Source organism: Onychomys torridus, chromosome 23, assembly GCF_903995425.1.
Source record: "Onychomys torridus chromosome 23, mOncTor1.1, whole genome shotgun sequence".
Lineage (NCBI taxonomy): Eukaryota > Metazoa > Chordata > Mammalia > Rodentia > Cricetidae > Onychomys > Onychomys torridus.
In genome coordinates, this window is record NC_050465.1 from 56,623,552 (window position 1) to 56,647,167 (window position 23,616).

Consider the following 23,616-nt stretch of genomic DNA (forward strand, 5'->3'; position numbering starts at 1 on the left):
CAGTCCTGGGGCCATAGCTCCCACCGTTAATTAAAATTAAATCTCCAGGGCATCTGTGCAGAGAAAGGCTGCAGGTCTGGGCCCTCGCTGTGCCCTTCTACGGCAGATGTCTGGCTGTCTGGGCTCCAGCTGCTGTGTGCGGGTGGCTAGGACGTGGGAAAGGCTTAGGTTCGCTGAAGGGAAGACAGACAAGACATCCAGGTCCCAGATCTCTTCATTGTCAGGGAGGGAGTGTAAGGGAAGGTGTGGGCTGGGAGAGGGCATACAGTCGCAGTTGTCTGCAGAGCCTAAATAATGAATGATTAAAATAATAATAAATTTAGGCCCACTCTCACCTCATTCTCTGTGCCCCACCCAGAAATGAAAGGAAGAAGTACCCGTCCCTAGGTATGAGATCTGATCCGTTTCGTCTGGGCTACACAGAGGCAAAAATGATGAGTCGTTGCGTGGTTTGTGGTTCTTGCAAGATTCATCTCTAGATATATGTTTGAGAGCCTGCCTTCTAGCTCATTCCTTCAGCAAGAAACTTCTCTGCTCTGAGTTGCTTCCAGGGACCAATTTATTACTCACATTCTATTTGTTTTTAATTAACTAATTAATTATTGTTGTCTCCTTTCTTTCTTTTCTCTCTCTCTCTCTCCCTTCCTTCCTTTTCTTCTTCCTCTTCTCCTCCTCCTCCTCCTCCTCCTCCTCCTCCTCCTCCTCCTCCTTCTTCTTTTCTTTGAGACAAGGTCTCTCTACAAAGCCCTGGCTGTCTTGGAACCAAGTAGTCTAGGTTGACCTGGAACTCAGAGACCCACCTGCCTCTGCCTCTCGAATGCTGGGATTAAAGGCACTTCTGTTTGTTCCTTAAAAAGTTAAAATTACATTTATTGTGTGTGTGTGTGTGTGTGTGTGTGTGTGTGTGTGTGTGTGTGTAATGAGTGTGGCTGTCAAAAGACAAACTGCAGGAGTCAGTTCTCTCCTTGCATATGAGTCCCAGGAACTGAACGCAGTTCATTAAGCTTAGCAGAAAACATCTTTACTCTCTTAGTCCTGTCCACTCTCTGCTTCCGAGTTTAGCCTTGTGAACTTGGCAGTCGTAGGGACTCTGTTAGGTCATGGGTCTTACTCCAGGAACAATGGCATTTCTAAGTTTGCTGGGGTGTCCTGTTCTCCCTTTCCAGGTAGTAAACCAACAAATGCCATTTGTGTGTGTGTGTTTGGGGGGGGGGTGGAGCCACTACTTAAAACTCACAAAGAGAATTAAGAGTAGAACTGGACATTGCTTCTCTTGAACAGCAAGACTGCAGTCCTGGGAGAACCTCGTCTCCTCCTTGTTCCTCCACCTCCCTGCCCTTCTCCGGCCTGTTTTTAGGAGCACTTCCTTCTCTGACTTAGCTGCTCATAGATCCTAATCAACAGGCATGAAGGAAGTACTGAAGCTCTCTGTCTGTCTTTGTCTGGGTAGTTGATCAAGGGCTCCATCATCCGTATGTCAGCTGTGCTTGGGAACACATTTAAAAAACTAGAACCGCTTTTTAAAAATAAAAGTTGTGTGTGGTATATCCGTGTGTGTGTGTGTGTGTGTGTGTTCCTGTGGAAGCCACAGGAGGATGTCCAATGTCCTTCTCTATCATTCCCAACTTTCCCTGGAGACAGGGTCTCTCACTGAACCAGGAGCTTGCCTCCTTTTAGCTGATGGGAGCCACAGCAGTCCTCCTGTCTCTGTCCAGCACTCACTCACTCTGGGCTTACAAGCCTGACTCAGATCTTCACGATGGCACAGAAATTAGTGCCCTTAGCCACTGAGCCATCTCCACAGTCCCCTAAAGATAAGTTGAAGAATTGTTCTAGAAAAAATATACTTTCCAGTTCTCCAATCCCAGTGACAAAGTGATATATGCTGTTTGCTCTTGGGCTACGTTGAAGATCCAACCATGGAGCTTGCCCAAGTGTTCCTCTGTGGAGCTAACCCCTCCCCCTCCAATATGCTTTTTACCAGAGAAGGGAAACAGTGAGTGAGAAATAGTGAGCAGACTGAGACAGGGATCAAGTGAGAAGGTGACTGGGGGATAGGAGGCAGTTGTGTCCAATGGGGATGACAAGGTGCCATCTGTCATCTGCAAGGCCACTGCAGGCCGAACCAAGTTTTCTCCCTCAATTCCCATAAAACCTGTGATTCAGAAGTGTGGGATGTCTCCCAGGGCTCCTTTGTTTAAAATAAGGAGGTGCGTTCTCTTTGTCTCTGCCTCTGCCTCTAGGGTTTCAAAATCTGCTCGCCCCTGAAAGTCAGCACACGCAGCAATTTCACTTGGAAGCCCTTTGTTTTCAGATTTTGATTCTGGCCCCTTCACGAGCCACCCCCCTCCAGAGACCACCACTTTGGTGATTCCTTTGGTCGAATCCGGCACTGCTCTCCTGCGCTCTGCATCACTGCCCCCCTTTTGTCCTGGCTGTCTGTCACCAGGATCCATCCACACAGATCCTGTGCTGTCACACCCCATTAGCAGTACCTTCCTTCCTCATCTGAGATGCTTTTGCTGCTCACTCAGCTCCCCGCCCCTCCCCCACCCCATCTTCCTGGTTAACATCATTTTTCTCTCCTTCTGCAAAGCAGCTGCTGGCTCAGAGTGGCGGGTGCTTGTGTGTGTGGGGGTCTCAACGTGCAGATTCACAGAATCGAGGTGCTGCAGGAATACCAGTAAGGTCTCTAACTCTGCCCGGGTCTCAAAGCAAGAGGCCTCTAAGACTACTCACATTTGAGTATTCAGTCAGTGCTATTGAGCACTTGTGTACCAGGTACTACTCTAGGCATGGGGAATAGAGCGCAGTGAATAGGATGGTTTGGTTTCCCTGTCTTTGTTCAGCTTTATGTAGGAATGGAGGGGTCAGATTGGGGTAGGGTTGGATAAGTACTCACCACAATAGGTGGGACAGTAGCCAAATAAAAGTCACTCTTCATTCCTTCTTTTTTTTTATTAAATTTTTTTCATTTATTTTACTTACGGACCACAGTTTCCTCTCCCTCCTCTCCTCCTGCTCCCTTCCCCCACCTCCCACCTGTACCCCCCCCCCCCCATCCACTCCTCATCTCCATTCAGAAAGGAGCAGACCTCCCATGGGAATCATCACAGCTTGGCACATCAAGTTGAGGCAGGACCAAGCTCCTTCCTCTGCATCAAGGTTGGGCAATGCAACCCAGCTTGGGGGATTGGGTCCTTAAAGCCAGCTCAAGAGCTGATCAGGTCCCACAGACAGACCAAGGCACACAACTGTCACACACATGCAGAGGGCTTAGGTCAGTCCAGAGTCTGTGAGCTCCCAGGAGTTCAGGTCAGCTGTCTCTGTAGGTTCCCCTGTCGTGACCTTGACTCCCCTCAATGTTCAGTTATTACAGTAAGGAGGACACAAGGTCTTCATAAACAACTGCCTCCGCTACCAGGAACTGTTTTCTTTGCAGACAGATGGTGCTGAGTCAGCCTTAGTGTTACTTGTTTTCTCCTTACAAGGGATTGAGCCTTATGTATATGGGGCAAAATGGCTTTATGTATATGCAGCGAGCACTCTCCCACTGAGCTGCATTTCCAGCCCTCTTTAATTTTTATCTTGAGAAAGGGCTTTACTTAGTTGCCCAGGGTGCCCTTGACCTCACTCTGTAACTCAGGCAAGCATTGAACTCGTAATCCTCCTGCCTTAGCCTCCAGAGTAGCTGAAGGCACAGGCCCACACCACCAGCCTGGGCTACTGAATTCTTTAGTTTTCAATCCAATGAATGGGACCGGTTGCTGGGGAAGGAAAAACATTCATTTGGAAAGGAGCAAACCAAGGAGATGGCAGGGAGCTGCCACCCTTTAAAGTTCATTATAGGGAAACCTAGAGGCTCCAAAGCCTTTATAGGAAAGCAAAGAAGGAACCAGCGGGCAATGGGCAGTGAGGCAACATGCTGAGCTGAGCCTTAATCACCTGCAGCCTGGATTTGCTTTTCTCTTCTGCTGTCATAATCCTGAGTTAACATTGGCTTGCATCCATGCTTCTGGTGAACCCGTTCTCTTTCTACACGTTAAACACTTAACTTTAGGGCCCGGAGAGATGGCTCTGGAGTTAAGAGTACTTCTTGATCTCCAACAGGACCCCAGTTCGGTTCCCAGAACCCATCCTGGGAAGCTCATAGCCACTGGAACTCCAGTCCTATGAGATCTGATGCCCTCTTTTGGCTTCTCTGGGAACCTACATGCATGCTCATGTGCATACCCCCCCACCCCACCCACACACATGCACACACATAAAAATAAAGTCTATGTTGTGTGTATGTGTATATGTGAATATATGCATGTGTGGGGAGGCAGGAAGACCATGTAGAGTGTCATTCTTCAGGAACCATCAACCTTGTTTTTTTTTTTTTTTTTTTTTTTTTGAGACAAGGTCTCTCACTGGCCTCAAGTAGACTAGGTTGGTGAGTTAAGAATCCAAAAATCTGCCTATCTCTATCTCCCCAGTATTGGGATTATAACAGCATATGTGCCACTACCCCGGCTTCCTGGGGCTTGAACTCAGGTCCTCAGGCTTATGTGGCGATCATTTCACCGATGGAGCTAGTTCTTTATTCTGTTGCTTAACTGTTTTTGTTTTTGTTTTCTGAGACAGGGTCTCACTAGGTAGCTGTGACTGTCCAAGAACTCCCTATGTAGACCAGGCTGACCTCAAACGCACAGAGCCTATAAATGCTATCCTCTAAATGCTGGAATTAAAGGCACACACCACCATGCCCATCCAAGACACTTTAGAAACTTTTCTTAAAGTTTCTGATTAGTGAAATTTACCTTCCATGTCTTCTTTTTTTTAGTTCATTTCCCCAGGAAAATCAAACCTCCCAGTTAATATTAAGATGCAGAAGGGATTTTTGGCTGGGAAAAGGAGACACTCTCAACATTAGGTTGCTTCAGGCAGAGGTATCATTTACATCCAAGTGGGATGGCTAGTACTCAGCTGCATGGCCTCCAAAGTTAGTCATTTTTTTAAAAAAGAGATTTATTTATTTTTTAATAATTTATTTATTTATTATGTATACAGAAGAGGGCACCAGATCTCATTACAAATGGTTGTGAGCCACCATGTGGTTGCTGGGAATTGAACTCAGGACCTCTGGAAGAGCGGTCAGTGCTCTTAACCTCTGAGCCATCTCTCCAGCCCCAAGAGATTTATTTTTATTTTATGAGTGCTTTGCCTACATGTATGTATGTTCACTGTGTTTACTCCCGATGCCCTTGGAATCCAGAAGAGGACACTGGGTCCCCTGGGACTGGAGTCTAGGATAGTTGTAAGCTGATGTGTGGGTGCTGGGATCAGCAGGTGCTCTTAAATGCTAAGCTATCTCTTCAGCCCTGCCCTCCATCAGCAATTCTCAAAAGTAACAGCATGTAAAGGGAGGGCCAGCAAAGATGGCTCAGTGGGCAAGGGTGCCTTCTGATAAGCCCAAGGACCTACATTTGATCCCTGGGACCCACATGGTGGAAGGAGAGAACCAATCCCCAAAAGTTTTCCTCTGCCCCCAACACATGTGCTGTGGTCCACAGTGTGCGCTGCCCCCCACCCCACAATAAATGTAGTAAAAAATAAAAAATGAAAGCAAATGAAGTTGTAGGGTATCCTCAAGTTGTGCCCTGGTTACAAGAGGGCCAGATATAAGCTGCAGCCTGACTGTGCTAACTGCTAGTTCACAGCGACCAGTGGGAAGCAGGGGGGTTTTGGAGGATGCTCTACCATAATTCCAGTCCCGTGTAAAACTGGGCTGAGCTCAATTCCTTTCCACCTTAGATGAGACTCTCTGAGAAAGGCTGATAACCTTCGGTGGTAAAGTCATAAATGCTTTACTTCCATGGTGGTGGTATACCACGTGGTGGTCTGGTGTAATTGGAGGATTCCAGCCAGCCCAGACAGGTGATGTGCGATCCTTGGATGATAAAGATCTGGTTAAGAGTAGGGAGGACAGTAAGTGAGAGGCAAGGCACACTTCACTGTTAGTGGTGAACTGACTCTGGAAAGACAGTCCTCTACATTTGTAGCCACAGCTACAATGTGGGGAAAAGGCAAGAGGTCTAATCCTAAGATTCTTTTTTTTTTTTTTTAAATTTTATTTTTGTTTTTTTCTCCTTTTAAAATTTATTATATTTGTGTTTTAATTTTACATATCAGCCATGGGTTCCCCTGTCCTCCCCCTCCCGCCCCTGCCTTTCCCCCAGCCCCTCCCCTCCATGCCCATCTCCTCCAGGGCCAAGACTCCCCTGGGGATTCATTTAAACCTGGTGGATTCAGTACAGGCAGGTCCAGTCCCCTCCTTCCAGGCTGAGCAAAGTGTTCCTGGGTAAGCCCAAGGTTCCAAACAGCCAGCGCATGCTCTAAGGACAGGTCCAGGTCCCACTGCCTGGATGCCTCCCAAACAGTTCAAGCTATTCAATTGTCTCACTTATCCAGAGGGCCTGCTCCAGCTGGGGGCTCCACAGCTTTTAGTTCATAATTAATGTATTTCCATTAGTTTGGCTATTTGTCCCTGTGCTTTTCCAATCTTGGTCTCAACAATTCACACTCTTACAGTCCCTCCTCTTTCTCAACAATTGGACTCCTGGAGCTCCACCTGGGGCCTGGCCAAGGATCTCTGCATCTAGTTCCATCAGTCATTGGATGAGAGTTCCAGCACGACCATTAGGGTGTTTGGCCATCTGATCACCAGACTAAGTCAGATCAGGCTTTCTCTCGACCATTGCCAGTAGTCTACAGTGGATGTATCATTGTGGATTTCTGGCGACCTCTCTAGCACTTTGCTTCTTCCTGTTCTCATGTGGTCTTCATTTATCATGGTCTGCTATTCCTTGTTCTCCCTTTCTGTTCGTGATCCAGCTGGGATCTCCTGCTCCCCTAAGCTCTTTCCCTCGAACCTTGCCCTTCATTACTCCCACTGTCGTCCAGGTTGTTCATGTAGATCTCATCCATTTCTCTGGCATTGAGTGATCCTTGTGTCTTTCCTAGGGTCCCGTTTTCTAGGTAGCCTCCCTGGAGTTGTGTAGCAGTCTAGTCATCTTTGTTTTACATCTAGTATCCTCCTATGAGTGAGTACATACTATGTTTGTCTTTCTGAGTCTGGGTTACCTCACTCAGGATGATTTTTTCTAGATCCATCCACATTTTCTTTATCCATTCTTCAGTTGAAGGGCATCTAGGTTGTTTCCAGGTTCTGAAGATACTTCCTGTCAACCAACAGTGGCATGCAGCCCGTTTATGATCTGTTTTGGTTGGTAGTCCACATGGGAGCTTATTTAAAATTGGGCCAATCGCTCATATTTAAATCAGAAACTTTCCCGTGAAATTTTATATGAATCATGCCAGATGGGCCAGCCTTTCTCTATGAAAGCTGGGCAGTGAGTGGGCTTGGAGGGTGAGAGAGGCACAGTAACTTTCTAGTTCAATTGAGACCCAGGCGCTGTCTTTCTCATCACCCCCCCTACCACTTACACATCTGATTCTACTGTCTAAAGTTTGGTGTCTTTGCCTTTTATTAGCTCATTCCAACCAAATCTCAACCCCACACACTTGTCACTTGTTGCCCTGTAGTGAACCCAAAAGCAAAGACATCTAGGTTTCCTGGGTTCTGCACCCACTACATCTGTAATGTAAGCTGAATTATCTGAAGCAGAAGGAGAATGTACTTGGTTAGCTGTGATCCAGTGGTCACCAGGGAGCAGAGAGGTGAACAGACTTCAGGGAAATCACACTGGATGTCAAAATGTCCATGTAGGTACCAGTAGCAGTTCTATAGGTTTGGCATGGAAATAGAATAGTGGTCAAGTGATTGGCCAGATGGGATTTGACCAGCAAGGAATGAAAACCCAGCTTCTTGTTCATGACTTAGCCCTTTGAAGATTCTGTAGGCTTACTCATTTTATGGGTTTGGACTTTAAGGATTTTTAGTGATAGATAAGTACTGTTAATTTCTATTTAATAAAACTTCCTTTTATAACATTGTTGGCCCTCTTATTACAAGCATCAAGTCCTATCACATATTGTGCTGTATTGAGCTCCCCAGTGGGGTTCTTATTTAATGCATATGGCTGTTCTGCTTGCATGTATGCACACAACATGTCTGCCTGGAGCCTGCAGAAGCCAGGGCAGAGTTGCAGACACCCTGAAACTGGAGTTACAGACAGTTGTTAGCTGCCATGTGGGTGCTGGGAACTGAATCCAGGTCTTGTGGAAAGGCAATTGGTGCTCTTAACTGCTGAGTCATTTCTTCAGACCTCCAGTAGCCTTCAGATGGAACTTGAGCCAACGTCACTGTGATGGCCTTTGTACTTTGAGTTTCAGAATTTCTGGGCATCCAGGAGAATCAAAACTACTTAAATTGCCTGTTATGAGAGATGCTGCCATTGTGTGTTTGGCTCCAAATGCTCCTTAAACTTTATGTAGTGATGGTGACACAGCAGATGGACTGAGGTGTAAAGTAACCTTGGATGGTCCTAGTCCACCAGGTCAAATTTCTGTCTGCCTGTATTCAGAAAGCCAAACCTCCCTCCACATACACACATAATTTCAGTCTAAAGGAAAAGAATCTATAGTCCCAGGGCTTAAACTCTTCTATCTCATTCTTCTGCTGTTACCATGAGGCTGCTTTTGGACTGCATGGACTGTGGGAAGACCGTGTTCCAGCCCCTAAAAAAGTGAAACCAAGAAGTAGAGGGATAGACAGTAAAGTTTCATACTCACATCTGCTTGTTCAGACACTAATCATTTGATCACACCTAGCTGCAAGGGATGCTGGGAAATCACACCTAGCTGCAAGGGATGCTGGGAAATGTTACCTTAAAAAAATATTTATTTTAGCCATGCAGTGGGTGTCCCATGTCTTTAATTCCAGTACTCAGGAGAAAGAAGCAGGCAGACCTCTGTGAGTTCAAGGCCAGCCTGATCTACAAAGCAAGTTCCAGGACAGCCAGGGCTGCTGTACGGAGAAACCCTGTCTCGAATTATGTGTATGTCCATGCATCTCTTTGTGGGCATATACTCATGAGTGGCAATGCTGGAGGAGGTCAGAGGCTTCAGCTCCCTGGAACTGGAGCTATAGGCAGTTGTGAGTGATCCACTGGGGGTATTGGGAACCAAACTCAGGTCCTCAGCAAGAGCAGTATGTGCTGTTAACCACAGAGCCATCTTTCCAGCCTAGGGATGTTATCTTTACCAGAGAAACTGTGTAACCACCTGAAACCTCATGATTAGAGAGGAGAAAATAGAACCGGCTTACCACCACCTGTAACTCCAGCTCTTGGGGGATCTGACATCTCCAGCCTTCGAAGGTGCCTGCACTCATGGGCACATTACTCCTCCCTGAAACACACAATTAAATATAATCAAAGCAGATCTTTAAAAGGCAGAAAATAAATACAGGAGGAAAACCTAGCAATTGGGGAGTAGCCAGCAACAAGGGAAGGTATTAGTATCTTTCTTATGTTTCTCTTTAGTTTCGGTCTTTGACAAAATTAGGCTAGTGATTAACTGCTACCATTAATCTTTTCCTTAAAACTTTGCTTGTTGACCTGCTGTGTGAAACCCCCTCACAGAGTTTATAGTCTTGTATAAAGGACAGAGAGCAGACAAGTAAAGGAACAAAGAATCACAAGTGTTGATAAGTTTTACATAGGAAAATGATGTGGGGGACAAAGAATCATGAAAGGGAAGGTAGATGATCCTGTGATCCTGAATAGAGTGGAGCAGCACATTAGTGAAGGTAGACAGCATTTAAATATGCCAAGAAGGAGAGCTCTTGGTGCTCTTGAGAATACAGGCAGCCAGACTGGTTGTAGACAGTAGGTGTGATGGGAGGTGGGCAGTGGGTGTGACCAGAGGTGGACAGTGGGTGTGATGGGAGGTGGACAGTGAGTGTGATGGGGGGTGGACAGTGGGTGTGATGGGAGGTGGACAGTGAGTGTGATGGGGGGTGGACAGTGGGTGTGATGGGGGATGGGGCAGTGAATGTGATGGAGGTGGACAGTGGGTGTGATGGAGGTGGACAGTGGGTGTGTTGGGGGTGGACAGTAAGTGTGATGGGGTGGACAGTGGATGTGATGGGTGGACAGTGGGTGTAATGGAGGTGGACAGTGGGTGTGATGGAGGTGGACAGTGGGTGTGATGGGGTAGACAGTGGGTGTGATGGGGGTGGACAGTGGGTGTGATGGGAGGTGGACAGTGAGTGTGATGGGGTGGACAGTGGGTGTGATGGGTGGACAGTGGGTGTGATGGGGGTGCACAGTGGGTGTGATGGGTGGACAGTGGGTGTGATGGGAGGTGGGACAGTGGGTGTGATGGGGGTGGACAGTGGGTGTGATGGAGGTGGTCAGTGGGTGTGATGGGGGTGGACAGTGGGTGTGATGGAGGTGGTCAGTGGGTGTGATGGGGGGTGGACAGTGAGTATGATGGGGTGGACAGTGGGTGTGATGGGGGTGGACAGTGAGTGTGATGGAGGTGGTCAGTGGGTGTGATGGGTGGACAGTGGGTGTGATGGGGGTGGACAGTGGGTGTGATGGGGTGGACAGTGGGTGTGATGGGGTGGACAGTGGGTGTGATGGGGTGGACAGTGGGTGTGATGGGGTGGACAGTGAGTGTGATGGGGTGGACAGTGGGTGTGATGGGTGGACAGTGGGTGTGATGGGGGTGCACAGTGGGTGTGATGGGTGGACAGTGGGTGTGATGGAGGTGGTCAGTGGGTGTGATGGGGGTGGACAGTGGGTGTGATGGGGGTGGTCAGTGGGTGTGATGGGGGGTGGACAGTGAGTGTGATGGGGTGGACAGTGGGTGTGATGGGGTGGACAGTGGGTGTGATGGGGGTGCACAGTGGGTGTGATGTGTGGACAGTGGGTGTGATGGGAGGTGGACAGTGGGTGTGATGGGAGGTGGACAGTGGGGTGTGATGGGTGGACAGTGGGTGTGATGGGTGGACAGTGGGTGTGATGGAGGTGGTCAGTGGGTGTGATGGAGGTGGTCAGTGGGTGTGATGGAGGTGGACAGTGGGTGTGATGGAGGTGGACAGTGGGTGTGATGGAGGTGGACAGTGGGTGTGATGGGGGTGGACAGTGGGTGTGATGGGGGTGGACAGTGGGTGTGATGGGGGTGGACAGTGGGTGTGATGGAGGTGGACAGTGGGTGTGATGGGGGTGGACAGTGGGTGTGATGGGGGTGGACAGTGGGTGTGATGGGGGTGGACAGTGGGTGTGATGGAGGTGGTCAGTGGGTGTGATGGGGTGGTCAGTGGGTGTGATGGAGGTGGACAGTGGGTGTGATGGGTGGGCAGTGGGAGTGATGGGGTGGACAGTGGGTGTGATGGAGGTGGTCAGTGGGTGTGATGGGGGTGGACAGTGGGTGTGATGGAGGTGGTCAGTGGGTGTGATGGGGGTAGACAGTGGGTGTGATGGAGGTAGACAGTGGGTGTGATGGAGGTGGACAGTGGGTGTGATGGAGGTGGACAGTGGGTGTGATGGAGGTGGACAGTGGGTGTGATGGAGGTGGACAGTGGGTGTGATGGAGGTGGACAGTGGGTGTGATGGAGGTGGACAGTGGGTGTGATGGAGGTGGACAGTGGGTGTGATGGAGGTAGACAGTGGGTGTGATGGAGGTGGACAGTGGGTGTGATGGGGTGGACAGTGGGTGTGATGGAGGTAGACAGTGGGTGTGATGGAGGTGGCCAATGGGTGTGATGGGAGGTGGCCAGCAGGAGAGAGTGGCATTAGGAAGAGCTACATTCTACAGGTCCTCAGGGCCACATGCAAAATTTAGATTTCATCTTATAGTAGTGAGTTTTAAGCAGAAATAACATGATTTTGTTCAGGTTTTACAAAGATCTTTGTTTCTTTGTGAATGAATACAAGTTCTCACTAAATAGCCCAGACTGGTTTCAAACTCATGATTCCCCTGCCTTAGCCTCCTGAACCCTGGAGTTATAGATGTGTGCTACCATGACTGGTCCCAAAAATCTTTTTTAATGAAGGCAGCAAGACTAGAAGTCAATGCTTAAAACAAATATTTATTTTTCTTTCTTTTTTGTTTTTTGTTTGAGACAGCTGTAGAGACCCACAGAGGTTTCCTAGTGAGAACTTACTCAGGGTCAGAGAATATGAGCAGGGCTGCATAAGGGGATGATTGGACCACAGGCATGGTTACCAAGTGTTTGGAAGGGTCTACACTTAGCTGTGTGGTGTGTTTTGATCTAGCAAGGGGAGGGGGCGCTTTTGCCTTGCCCCTTGGCTTTGTTATAAAAAACACTTTGGAAGAGACAGGAAGGAGCCAGTGGATTTTGATCCAGGTCCTCCCCAAACTATCCTGTGTTTTTTTTTCTGTCTCCTCTCTGCTTTGATTGGACCCCCAGAGCTTGGCCTGGTGCTTGGCTGTGGATCTCTGCATCCGCTTCCATCAGTTACTGGATAAAGGCTTTATGGTGACAGTTAGGGTATTCACCAATCTGATTACAGGATAAGACCAGTTCACACACCCTCTCCACTATTGCTAGTAGTCTTAGCTGGAGTCATCCTTGTGGATTCCTCAGAATTTCCCTAGCGCCAGTTTTCCCCCTAACCCCATGATGTCTCCCTCTATCAAGATATCTCTTTTGTTGCTCTCCCACTCAGTCCCTCCCCCAGCCCAAGCATCTGGTTCCCTTATGTTCTCATCCCCCATCCCTTTCCCTCTATTGCCCCTCCTCCTGCACCCAGTTTACCTAGGTGATCTCATCTATTTCCCCTTCCCAGGGTGATCCATGCATCCCTCTTAGGGTCCTCCTTGTTAGCTAGCTTCTCTGGAGCTGTGGGTTGTAGTCTGGTTATCCTTTGCTTTATATCTAGTATCCACTTATGAGTGAGTACATACTGTGTTTGTCTTTCTGAGTCTGGGTTACCTCACTCAGGATGATATTTTCTAGTTCCATTCATTTGCCTGCAAATTTTATATCTTTTTTTTTTTTTAACAGTTGAGTAGTACTCCATTGTGTATATGTACCACATTTTCTTTATCCATTCTTCAGTTGATGGGCATTTAGGTTGTTTCCAGGTTCTGGCTATTATGAATAATGCTGCTATGAACATAGTTGACACACCTGGCTTCTAAAACAAATTTTTCTAAGTATGAGTTCCACAGTATAAATGTATTTTTTAACATCCATTGACACCCCCGGATGGCCGAGAGTCCAGGGTGAGGTTAATGTTCTCTATCACCACACTGGTTAACAGACTTTGAACTGGGAGTAGAGAGATGGAGGATGGGCCTGACTTCCAGAAAGGAGCTTCTTCTCTTGATCCTGTTAATTAAAGTTTTGGGGACGTGGCAGATTTGTTTTACCCTCTTATAGAACCCAAAAGGTGGGAGAGAGATTCAGGACTTTTGTCTCACACCAAACACTACAGCATGTTATGTGCACAAAAATAGGGAAGAGAGGGGTTGGGGATTTAGCTCAGTGGGAGAGCGCTTGTCTACCTGTAGTTGATTAAGCCCTGTCTGTCTGTCCCTCTGAAGAAGTGGAATGCACCCAAGGCCAGTGGCAAGTGTCTCTGCAACAGACTGTCAGCAAGGGCTGATGCCATTTTTTTTTTTTTTTTTAACCTGTCAACTCTGGGGAGGTCTTGCTCTGACTGGCTGTTAGACAGTGGATGTGAATCTGAGGTTTGTTCTAATGTCTATGAGAAAGCCTCCACAGTATATCTGAGGCTGTAGTTGGGGAAAACACTAGGCTGCTTCTGTGAGCCAGGATGAGGACCTTGGACCATATCTGTGTCTTTGACATGTTCATGCTCAGTTTGTGTTACACATTACATTGCTTTGTCTGGTATCCATGTTTGGTGGAATTACTTATGTTTTTTGTTTGTTTGTTTGTTTTTTGTTTTGTTTTGTCTTTTTGTTTCTTGTTTTCTGAGACAGGGTTTTTCTGTATCCTTGGCTGTCCTGGAACTTGCTCTGTAGACCAGGCTGGCCTCAAACTCACAGAGATCCACCTGCCTCTACCTTCCGAGTGCTGGGATTAAAGGTGTGTACCACTACTGCCTGGTTGATTTTTAATATAGTATTTATTTTAAAAATTTATCTATAGAATGTATTTTGATTATACTTAAGCCCTACTCTGCCCCTTAATGCCTCCTAGATGCACTCCCAGGACCCCACCCCAAGCACTTTTAACAGTCAATGTTAAATTTGGTAGAAGAGACAAAAGGCCCTCTTGTTATATATTATTATTAATAGGCATTGTATGAAAAATAGCTTATAAACTACAGTGACAGCCTCTACTGATATGGAAGTCTCTAAACTATTAACCCAAAACTTTCCATTTTCAAATTATTTTATTTGTATTATTTATTACAAATTATTATTATTTAAAATGATTTATTTTTGCTTATTATTGAGAATTGTTGGAGATTATGCACAACCCTGCCATCCCAGGGCTCCCAAACTGTATGCTCCCAGTCTCTCTGGGTTTCCAATTTTCTGTTGCTGTTTTTGTTCCTAATTCTCCAATCCCTCACTTCCTTCTTGTTCTGTCTGAGCATCTCCTTGGTTCTGATGCCGAGTTCACACCCTTTAGTGTCATTTACCCTCAGTTATTTAGTCTTGCCTCCTTTTATTTGTTTTGGATGGTCTCAGTGTCTAGTGGGCACAGCTGAGGTGGAATGTGGATGTGGATGAGCAGACAGATATAAATCCTAGAATGCCATTCAGTCAGAAGCAAAACCCATGTCTAGAATGATGCATCTTTGATATTACCATGTGATGGGAAGGACTCTGTATCTTATTTCTTCAAATACTAACACACACAGCTGGTTTTTGTTTTCATTTCTATATTTTCAAACTTTGGGTGCATTTATTTTCCATGGAATGACAATTTTGACCTTCTAAGCAGTAGATAATTGCCCTTTGCCCTTTCACCCTATCCTCCAGTTGATTTCCTTTTGTGACCCCCATTGGGTAAGCAGACTGTTAAGTCTTGCCTTTCTATCTTAAACCCTTACTTAATCAACTGCCTGAAATTAATTCGGTGCTCATAGATAGCATTCTTAAAGGTGAGGCCTAGAGGAAGCTATTCTAACCCCTTTATCATCTGATCATGCCTTAGAGGCCTCACTAAACACCATGAACTCACAGCTTCTCATCACAGAAGGAACTGGGTTTAAGGTGTGTTACTTGCACATATATAATAAATAAACTTGGCCGGGCAGTGGTGGCGCATGCCTTTAATCCCAGCACTTGGGAGGCAGAGGCAGGCGGATATCTGTGAGTTCAAGGCCAGCCTGGTCTACAAAGCAAGTTCCAGGACAACCTCCAAAGCTACCCAGAGAAACCCTGTCTCGAAAAACCAAAACAAACAAACAAACAAACAAAAACAAAACAAAACAAAAAAAAACCCTTGCACCCTTAAAAAAATCATTAAACCAAGATAACAACAGAAAAGAATCAGGATATATGGTATGAAAATAAGGCATTTAAAATTTAAAAAAAATTGCACTAATATTGCTCCTTCTACAAAAAAGTTAAGGAGCCCGGATGGAGTTTTCAATTTTGAATGAAGGTACACAGCGGAAGCTGAGAACACTGAGAAACGCTTACGCTTAAATATAACTAATCTTCCAGGTGGTCCGGCTGTGAATTCACTGGGCCAAGGCAGTTAGGAGCCCACCACTTCTCTCCAGGAAGAGTCAGAGCCGATGGACTTCCCAGAGAAAACAGAGCTAAGAGCCCAACCTGACAATGCTGGAAGGCTCTCAGGAATCAGCAAGCTAAGTCAGAGCTCCTCACCAAAATGGCCCAACCCTGAGGGACTACATGGAGAGGCTGGGAAGACATGGTTCTCCCTAAGGCTAAGGCTCCCAAGTTTCCTAGTTAAAAATGTGTATGAGTATAAAATCCTACTCCCTAAGTGTCTGTGTTTAATTTAATACAGAAATGTTTCCCACGATCCAAGTTCTTCAGTAAAACTGACACTCAAGAAGTGTGTCATGGTGTAACTGTCTAAAAGGTATCTAAAGGATACCTGCATAATACATGGCATTCATTTACACACACACACACACACACACACACACACACACACACACACAGACACACACACACACAAAATCTTTAAAAAATAAAATAATCCTCCATAAGCTCCAAAGTAGGCAGATTCACTTAAAATCTCAAAGAATGAGTCAGGCGTGGTGGTGCACGCCTTTGATCCCAGCTCTTGGGAGGCAGAGGCAGGTGGATCTCTGTAACTTTGAGACTGGTCTACAGAGTGAGTTCCAGGACAGCTAGGACTACACAGAGAAACCTTGTCTTAAAAAACAAAACAAGCCGGGCAGTGGTGGCACACGCCTGTAATCCCAGCACTCGGGAGGGAGAGGCAGGTGGGTCTCTGTGAGTTCGAGGCCAGCCTGGTCTACAAAGCGAGTTCTAGGACAGCCTCCAAAGCTACAGAGAAACCCTGTCTCGAAAAACCAAAAAAAAAATTCCCCCAAACAAACAAACAACCCCCCCCAAAAACAAAACAAAACAAAACAAAACAAAACAAAACAAAACAAAAGGCTTCTTTAAGAAAATCAAAGACTCTTCCTTACTTGCCTGGCTTCTTTTCAGATGCAATGGCCAGAAAGTTCCACTGGGTGGCACTGTTATAGACAAAAAGATGTAGGACCCATTTGTAAGAATACGGAGATTTGAACAGATTCCTATTTAATGTTAATTTAATTAATAATGATGTTAAAGAATGGCTTTTAAAATTACATGGAGTATTGCTATCATGAAGTTTAAAAATTCATGTGTGTGTGTTGGGGGGTGTTGTTTATGGCAGAGGACATTTTAGGGGTATTGGTTTTCTCCTGTCATGTGCATTTTGGGGATCCAACTCAGATTTTCAGACACAATGCCACCTTTCCCCTCTGAGCCATCTCATTGCTCTACTGTGAGCTTGTTCACTTTATTTTACACATTGAAGTAGAAATGAAATGAGGCGTTAAGATTTGTTGTTAAATACTATGAAGAAACAAGATTGACCTAGAATAGCTTTATTATTGTTGAAATTGGGTGGTGGGTGCCAGGAAGATACATTAGATACATTAAAGTACTTTTTTTGAGCTGAGGATTGAACCCCGGGCCTTGAGCTTGCTAGGCAAGTGCTCTACCACTGAGCTAAATCCTCAACCCCAGTACTTCTTACTCATATGTAAATTTGCCATCCTCTATAATAAAAAGGTCCTCCGTTGTAAGTGTTCAGCACTTACTATAATAAAGGTTTCCTTCCTTTTTCTCTTTGGAAGACTCTCAGCAGCTGGATACTGAAGTATGTCAGGCTAGACGTTGCTAATGTCACTCTGTATCAGCAACAGTCACAGTACGCCCTTAGAATGGTTCAAACTCACAAATGGGTTGCAACCTCCCGAGAGGGCGGCTGAGTTTCAAAGCCAGAGTTCCTCTGTCTTGATTTTCTTGGCATGCCTTGGCTTAACATTTTAAGCTCCAGATAAAGCCTCTAATCTCCTCCTAGAACCGAAGTTCTCAACACTTTGGGGGAGTCAAATAGACCTTTCACTGGGGTTGAATATCAGATACCCTGCATATCAGATAATTATATTATAATTCATAACATAGCAAAATTAAAGTTATGAAATAGCAACAAAAATAATTTTATGGTTGGCGGTCACCACAGCATGAGGAACTGGATTTAAAGGGTACAGAATTAGAAAGGTTGAGACCTGCTGGCCTAGAAATCAATTTAGCCCAGGGTGATATTGCAAACATAAGTAGTATGCCCGCATTTTCTCTATAAGAAGCTTATTCTTTTTCTAGTCTTTCTGGATTACCCGCAGAACAAAAGAAGACAGACTGTTGAAAGTGACTCTTCCAGGTTCCTGCAACTTTCTGAGGGTGTGTTGGACTAGCAGGCAGGCTTTCCACATACAAGGTAGATGCTGTTAATGAGCTTTCCTATTCTTCCATTTGGGTATTGTTGGAATGGATTCTTGGCCGCCAGAAGTACAAAGTACTGACCCCAGACATGTCATGTCATTCTCCATCTATGATGAGAGTAAGCTTGGTTTTTTTTTTTTTAAGTTTTTCAAGACAGAGTTTCTCTGTGTAGTTTTTGGTACCTGTCCTGGATCTCGCTCTGTAAACCAGGCTGAACTTGAACTCACAGAGATCCGCCAGGCTCTGCCTCCTGAGTGCTGGGATTAAAGGCGTGCGCCACCGCTGCCCGGCTAGAGAGTAAGATTGGTTTTATCTCCTGCCTGTGGACTTCCTCAATAATTTTCTTATATTCTGTACCCTTTAATGGGATGTATAAGTTTTTTGTAATACCATACGTTTACGAATGCCAAAAGTAATACTAAAATTTTATTCCTCATGTGTTACTGAAAGATTTCCATGAACTCCTCCCTCCTCTCCCAATTTCCCAGTTTCTCTCCAGCCTTCCCTCTTTGACTCCAGCTGATGCTTTGCCCGTCTGTCTTTCAGGCCGCACGCATCCTTGGGGGCATGTCTGCATAGTCCTTTCCAGGTAGGAGCCGTGTGATGCATGAAGCGTGAGTTTGCTCAAGCGAGTTAAACCATCTAAGGTAAGCTCAGCTAGTTCTCAGGACTGGGATGGAAGAGTCAGTTCCAGTGGAAAGCCAGGGCCAGCTCCCAAGCCCCCACCATGGCTCACTGAGGAGGGCAGTGGCTGCTGCCCTGGCCCTGGATGGGGAGTCCACACTGGGCCGCAGGAAGAAGAAGAGGAAAGAGTCTCGCCCAGAATCCATCATCATCTACCGGTCGGATAATGAGAAGATGGATGAGGAACCTGAAGAATCAGAAGGTGGAGATCGGCCCAAAGAGGAGGAGGGGGGGGATTTCCTGGACTATCCTGTAGACGATGGTGAGTCTTTCTGGAGTCTCTTGTTCAAAGTCATAGGAAGAAAACTGTTGGTTGTTTTTACTCTCTATCTCTTTGGGGGCCCACCACCCAGCTCCCAAATAAACCACACACGGAGGCTTATTCTTAATTATGAATGCCTGGTCTTAGCTTGGCTTGTTTCTTGCAAGCTTTCCGTAACTTAATTTATCCCATCTACCTTTTGCTTCTGGGATTTTCATTTCTCTATTTCTGTATACTTTTCTTTCTTACTCCATAGCTTGTTGTGTAGCTGGGTGGCTGATTCCTGGAGTCCTCCTTCTTCTCTGGCTACTTCCTCTTTTTCCTAGCTCTCTCCTTCCTCAGATTTCTCTTTCTGCCTGCCAGCCCCACCTATCCTTTCTCCTGCCTTGCTATTGGCCATTCAGCTCTTTATTAGACCATCAGGTGTTTTAGACAGGCACAGTAACACAGCTTCACAGAATTAAACAAATGCAACATAAACAAAAGTAACACACTTTAAAAATAATATTCTACAATAGAAAACCAAATCAGGGTCTGCCCTCCAGGAGACAGGCACTTGCTCACTGGCCTTTTTCTTTTGGGTGGTGGATTTCTTGAGCTGTTGCAGACTGCATTAATTAAACCAACAACAGTTACTTAGAGCCTGCAACATTGTATTCTAGGTGAGATGGGATCTCCACCCTTTCACAACTGCTGCTGTAAGAGAAGAAGCTGGTTTATAGACTAATTACTTGACATATATGAGCTAAAGAGCAACAGTTGTTACCTTCCATAGTAATTGTGAAAATGTAGCCAGCGGTGGTGGCTTATACCTATAATCCCAGCATTTGGGAATCTGGGAATGAGGTATAAGGTTGATGAATTGGACTCCATCCTGGGCTATACAGTGAGACCATGTCTCATAAAACAAAAAGTAAACCACCACCACCACCACCACCACCACTAAATCCAGACACTATGTCTTAGTTAGGGTTTCTGTTGCCGCAACAAAACACCATGAACAAAAAGCAAGTTGGGGAGGAAAGGATGTATTTGGGTTCCACTTCCACAGCGCTACTCATCACCAAAGGAAATCAGGACAGGAACTCAAACAGGGCAGGAACCTGGAGGCAGGAGCTGATGCAGAGGCCGTGGATGGGAGCTGCTTACTGGATTGCTTCTCATGGCTTGTTCAACCTGCTTTCTTATAGAACCCAGGACCACCAGCCCTGGGATGGAACCATCCACAATGGGCTGGGTCTTTTCCCATCAATCATTAATTAAGAAAATATTCAGATGGGCAGTGGTGGCTCATGCCTTTAATCCCAGCACTTGGGAGGCAGAGGCAGGTGGATCTCTGTGAGTTCAAGGCCAGCCTGGTCTACAGAGCTAGTTCCAGGACAGGCACCAAAACTACATAGAGAAACCCTGAATCAAAAAAACAACAAAAAAAAGTTGGGCAGTGGTGGCACACGCCTTTAATCCCAGCACTCAGGAGGCAGAGCCAGGTGGATCTCTGTGCGCTCAAGGCCAGCCTGGGCTACAGAGTGAGATCCAGGACAGGCACCAAAACTACACGTAGAAACCCTGTCTCGAAAAAACCAAAACCAATCCAAACCCAAACAAACCCAAACAAAAACAACAACAAAAAACTCTCAAACAACAAAAAGCAAACAAACAAAAAACAAAAAGAAAATACCTTACAATCAGATCTTTCTTTAATTATGTATGTTTAGAGAGAGAGAGAGAGAAAGAGAGAGAGTGTGTGCAGTGAACTATATTATTTATAGCTTACATATAAGAGCTAGGGTGTTTATAGGCATGATGCCCCATCTCAGGGAAACACAGGAAGGACTAGGAAAAAGAAGGGAGGGGTCAGACTCTACCCTCAGTTTGTACATACACACACACACACACACACACACACACACACACACACACACACACATATATACACACAGGTGAATACTCATAAATAATAATGCTGCCATAGCACTTGTTAACCAGAACCAGGATCATGATAAAGTGGTGACTGGAGAGACTGTGTCGAGGCTGGGGTCCAGAAAAAACGGAGAGACAACAGGAAGAATGAGCTAACCATGCTCAGAGCTGTGTCAGGGCCCACGCATGTGGAGTCACTGCTCTCTGTGGGAGTAGTAATAACAGAGAGTGCCCTCTGCGGGAGATCCTTTTTAAGTCTGCTGCTGACTCACTCTGGTTCTGTCACTCCTCCTCAGGCCCGGCCTCAGAACGGCGGCGCTGAGATGAAATCTGAACTCCTCAGTTCTTAACTCTCATCTCCTTTGTGCCCTGCAGGTATGTGGAACATGCCTTTGGACAGCCGCTACGTCACACTAACTGGGACCATCACCCGAGGGAAGAAAAAGGGTCAGATGGTGGATATCCATGTCACTTTGACGGAGAAGGAGCTGCAGGAGCTGACCAAACCCAAGGAGCTGTCCAGGGAAGCCGCCCCTGAGGGAAGAAGGGCCTGCGAGGTGGGGGCGGACCAGGGCCCACATGTGGTCCTCTGGACCCTGGTCTGCCTCCCTGTGGTCTTCGTCCTTTCTTTTGTGGTGTCCTTCTACTATGGCACTATCACCTGGTACAACATCTTCCTCGTGTACAATGAGGAGAGGACCTTCTGGCATAAGATTTCCTACTGCCCCTGCCTCATTCTCCTCTACCCAGTGCTCATCATGGCCATGGCCTCCTCCCTGGGGCTCTATGCCGCTGTGGTCCAGCTCTCGTGGTCTTGGGGAGCATGGTGGCGAGCTGCCTGTGACTTGGAGAAAGGTTTCTGTGGGTGGCTGTGCAGCAAGCTAGGGCTGGAGGACTGCTCTCCCTACAGCATCGTGGAGCTGTTGGAGTCTGACAACATGTCGGGCAATCTCTCCAACAAGGACCCTGTCCAGGAAGTAGAAACCTCCACTGTCTAAACTGCCAGTGACCTCTTTCCCAGGCCCGCGTAGTTGATTAGTCATGCTACAGTTCTAGCAGGTTCTTTCCGTAAACTATCCAATACCCTCTACCACTCTGGAAAATCCTAGCTCACACTGGTCTGTCCCACCATCTTCATTATCAACAGGGCAGGAAACAGAGAGGTGGCTGGTGTCAAAGCAGTTCATCTGATATACAAGTGCACCTTGACTCTAAAATGGCCCTAAAATGACCATTGGTCTGGGACATGAAGATCCCCTGTAAATTCCTTCAAGGGCCTGAAGGTGTTCTTGGTGCCTGTAATCCAGGGCAGTGTGTGCCTAAGGGTGACAGGAAGAATAAAGAGGCTCAGGGGTAACCAAGAAAATAGCTGGAGATGGAGTGGCACATTTAGGAAGGCAGGCTACTACTATAAAGATGGCATGCATCACTTACGTTTGGATAGAACTACCTATATCTCAAGCCCCACACATGGGTGAACTAAACAAGAGAGAACTCTGTTTCCTTCTTAGATAGATGTCTGGAGGCGGACCATCCCGAGGCCCTGTGACGTCATCTGGAATGCACAGGATGGTAGTCTTCAGTGCCCTTTCCCTCAGTTTCCAAGTGCTGGCCACGTCTCTGGCCAGCAGAGTAGTGTTTCTGGAAAATACAGAAGAAGCAAAGGAGGGCACAAAGCCTCCGTCCATATTTATGGTATCTCATTGACCACACTGTAGTCACATGACCTCACAAGCAAGATACTGGGAAATGTAATCTTTTTTCTGGGTAACTATTTTCCTAGATGTTATTGGGGTTATGTGAATTTGTGAACAAGGGGAGAATGGCTATTTGGTAGGCAAGTAAGAATCTACATCTTAGCTGGGCGGTGGTGGCGCACACCTTTAATCCCAGCACTTGGGAGGCAGAGGGAGGTGGATCTCTGTGAGTTCGAGGCCAGTCTGGTCTACAAAGCGAGTTTTAGGAATGGTGCGCAAAACTACACAGAGAAACCCTGTCTCAAAAAACCAAAAGAAAAAAAAAGGAATCCACGTCTTGTGATAGATGTTTAGATAATTCAGAAGTCTAAACTACTAGTGTAGTTTTATTCATTTATTCATTTAACTATTTTGGCTCTATCTTACACGGAGAATTTATACATAGATATGAGCTACATATACTATGCACATGCCTTGGACAGTAGCATTTTGTGTACTTGACAACTTAACTTCTGTTATGTGGTTTCAGGCTTCTTTGGAAAACCTATTAGACAGGAGCATATGGTTATATAATCACAGTGTCATTCTTCCTGGAAAGGAAGGGGGAACAGGGATTGACAGTATTTAATCTATAAAGACAGAGGAGAGAGAGAAAGAGAGAAGAGAGAGAGAGAGAGAGAGAGAGAGAGAGAGAGAGAGCCTGCCAAACAATAACCTAGCAGGGATCAGTAGCTCAAAACACAAACCACACTTAGCTTGTGTTTTGGTCAAGCCCAGCAGCCTTATTCATCAGATCAGACCTTTCTAGCACGAAGCTTCCCTGACAGGATTAGGAGTGATGTAACAGATTAATCCAGATGAAAAGGGTCTGGATGGAAGAAGTAACAACTTCATTTCTAAGAGTGTCCTGGTTTCAAACTGTCAAGTCCTAAGAGGTCGGTGAGATATGGAGTTTATAAGAAGGAGTGATGACTATTTTTCTTTGTGTCTCAGAAAGAAGTGCTTTGAAGAACTGCCTGAACTGAACTAGAGGGGTTGATCAAGCTCCCCCCACTGCCAGCCAGGACATTCATTTAATGTATGGTGCTGAACTCTACTTTCAGAGAATTAAAA

At 46.2% G+C, this 23,616-nt stretch overlaps 1 protein-coding gene across 5 annotated transcripts in view; it reads left to right on the top strand.

Moving 5' to 3' along the window:
* The window catches only part of Tmem169 (transmembrane protein 169), a 55,111-nt gene extending 32,400 nt beyond the window's left edge, over positions 1 to 22,711 (top strand). For 2 of the 5 annotated variants that reach the window (XM_036173101.1, XM_036173099.1), the window contains exons 2-4: positions 17,821 to 17,935; positions 18,487 to 18,886; positions 21,182 to 22,711. In XM_036173101.1, the coding sequence (XP_036028994.1) occupies positions 18,616 to 18,886; positions 21,182 to 21,804 (894 nt within the window). In that variant the 5' untranslated portion in view covers positions 17,821 to 17,935; positions 18,487 to 18,615 and the 3' untranslated portion in view covers positions 21,805 to 22,711. Of the gene's footprint in view, positions 1 to 8,986; positions 9,003 to 17,820; positions 17,936 to 18,219; positions 18,238 to 18,486; positions 18,887 to 21,181 lie in introns of those variants that run through there. The other 3 variants (XM_036173100.1, XM_036173103.1, XM_036173102.1) reach the window with 3 other exon arrangements.
* The last annotated feature ends 905 nt before the right edge of the window (positions 22,712 to 23,616 follow it).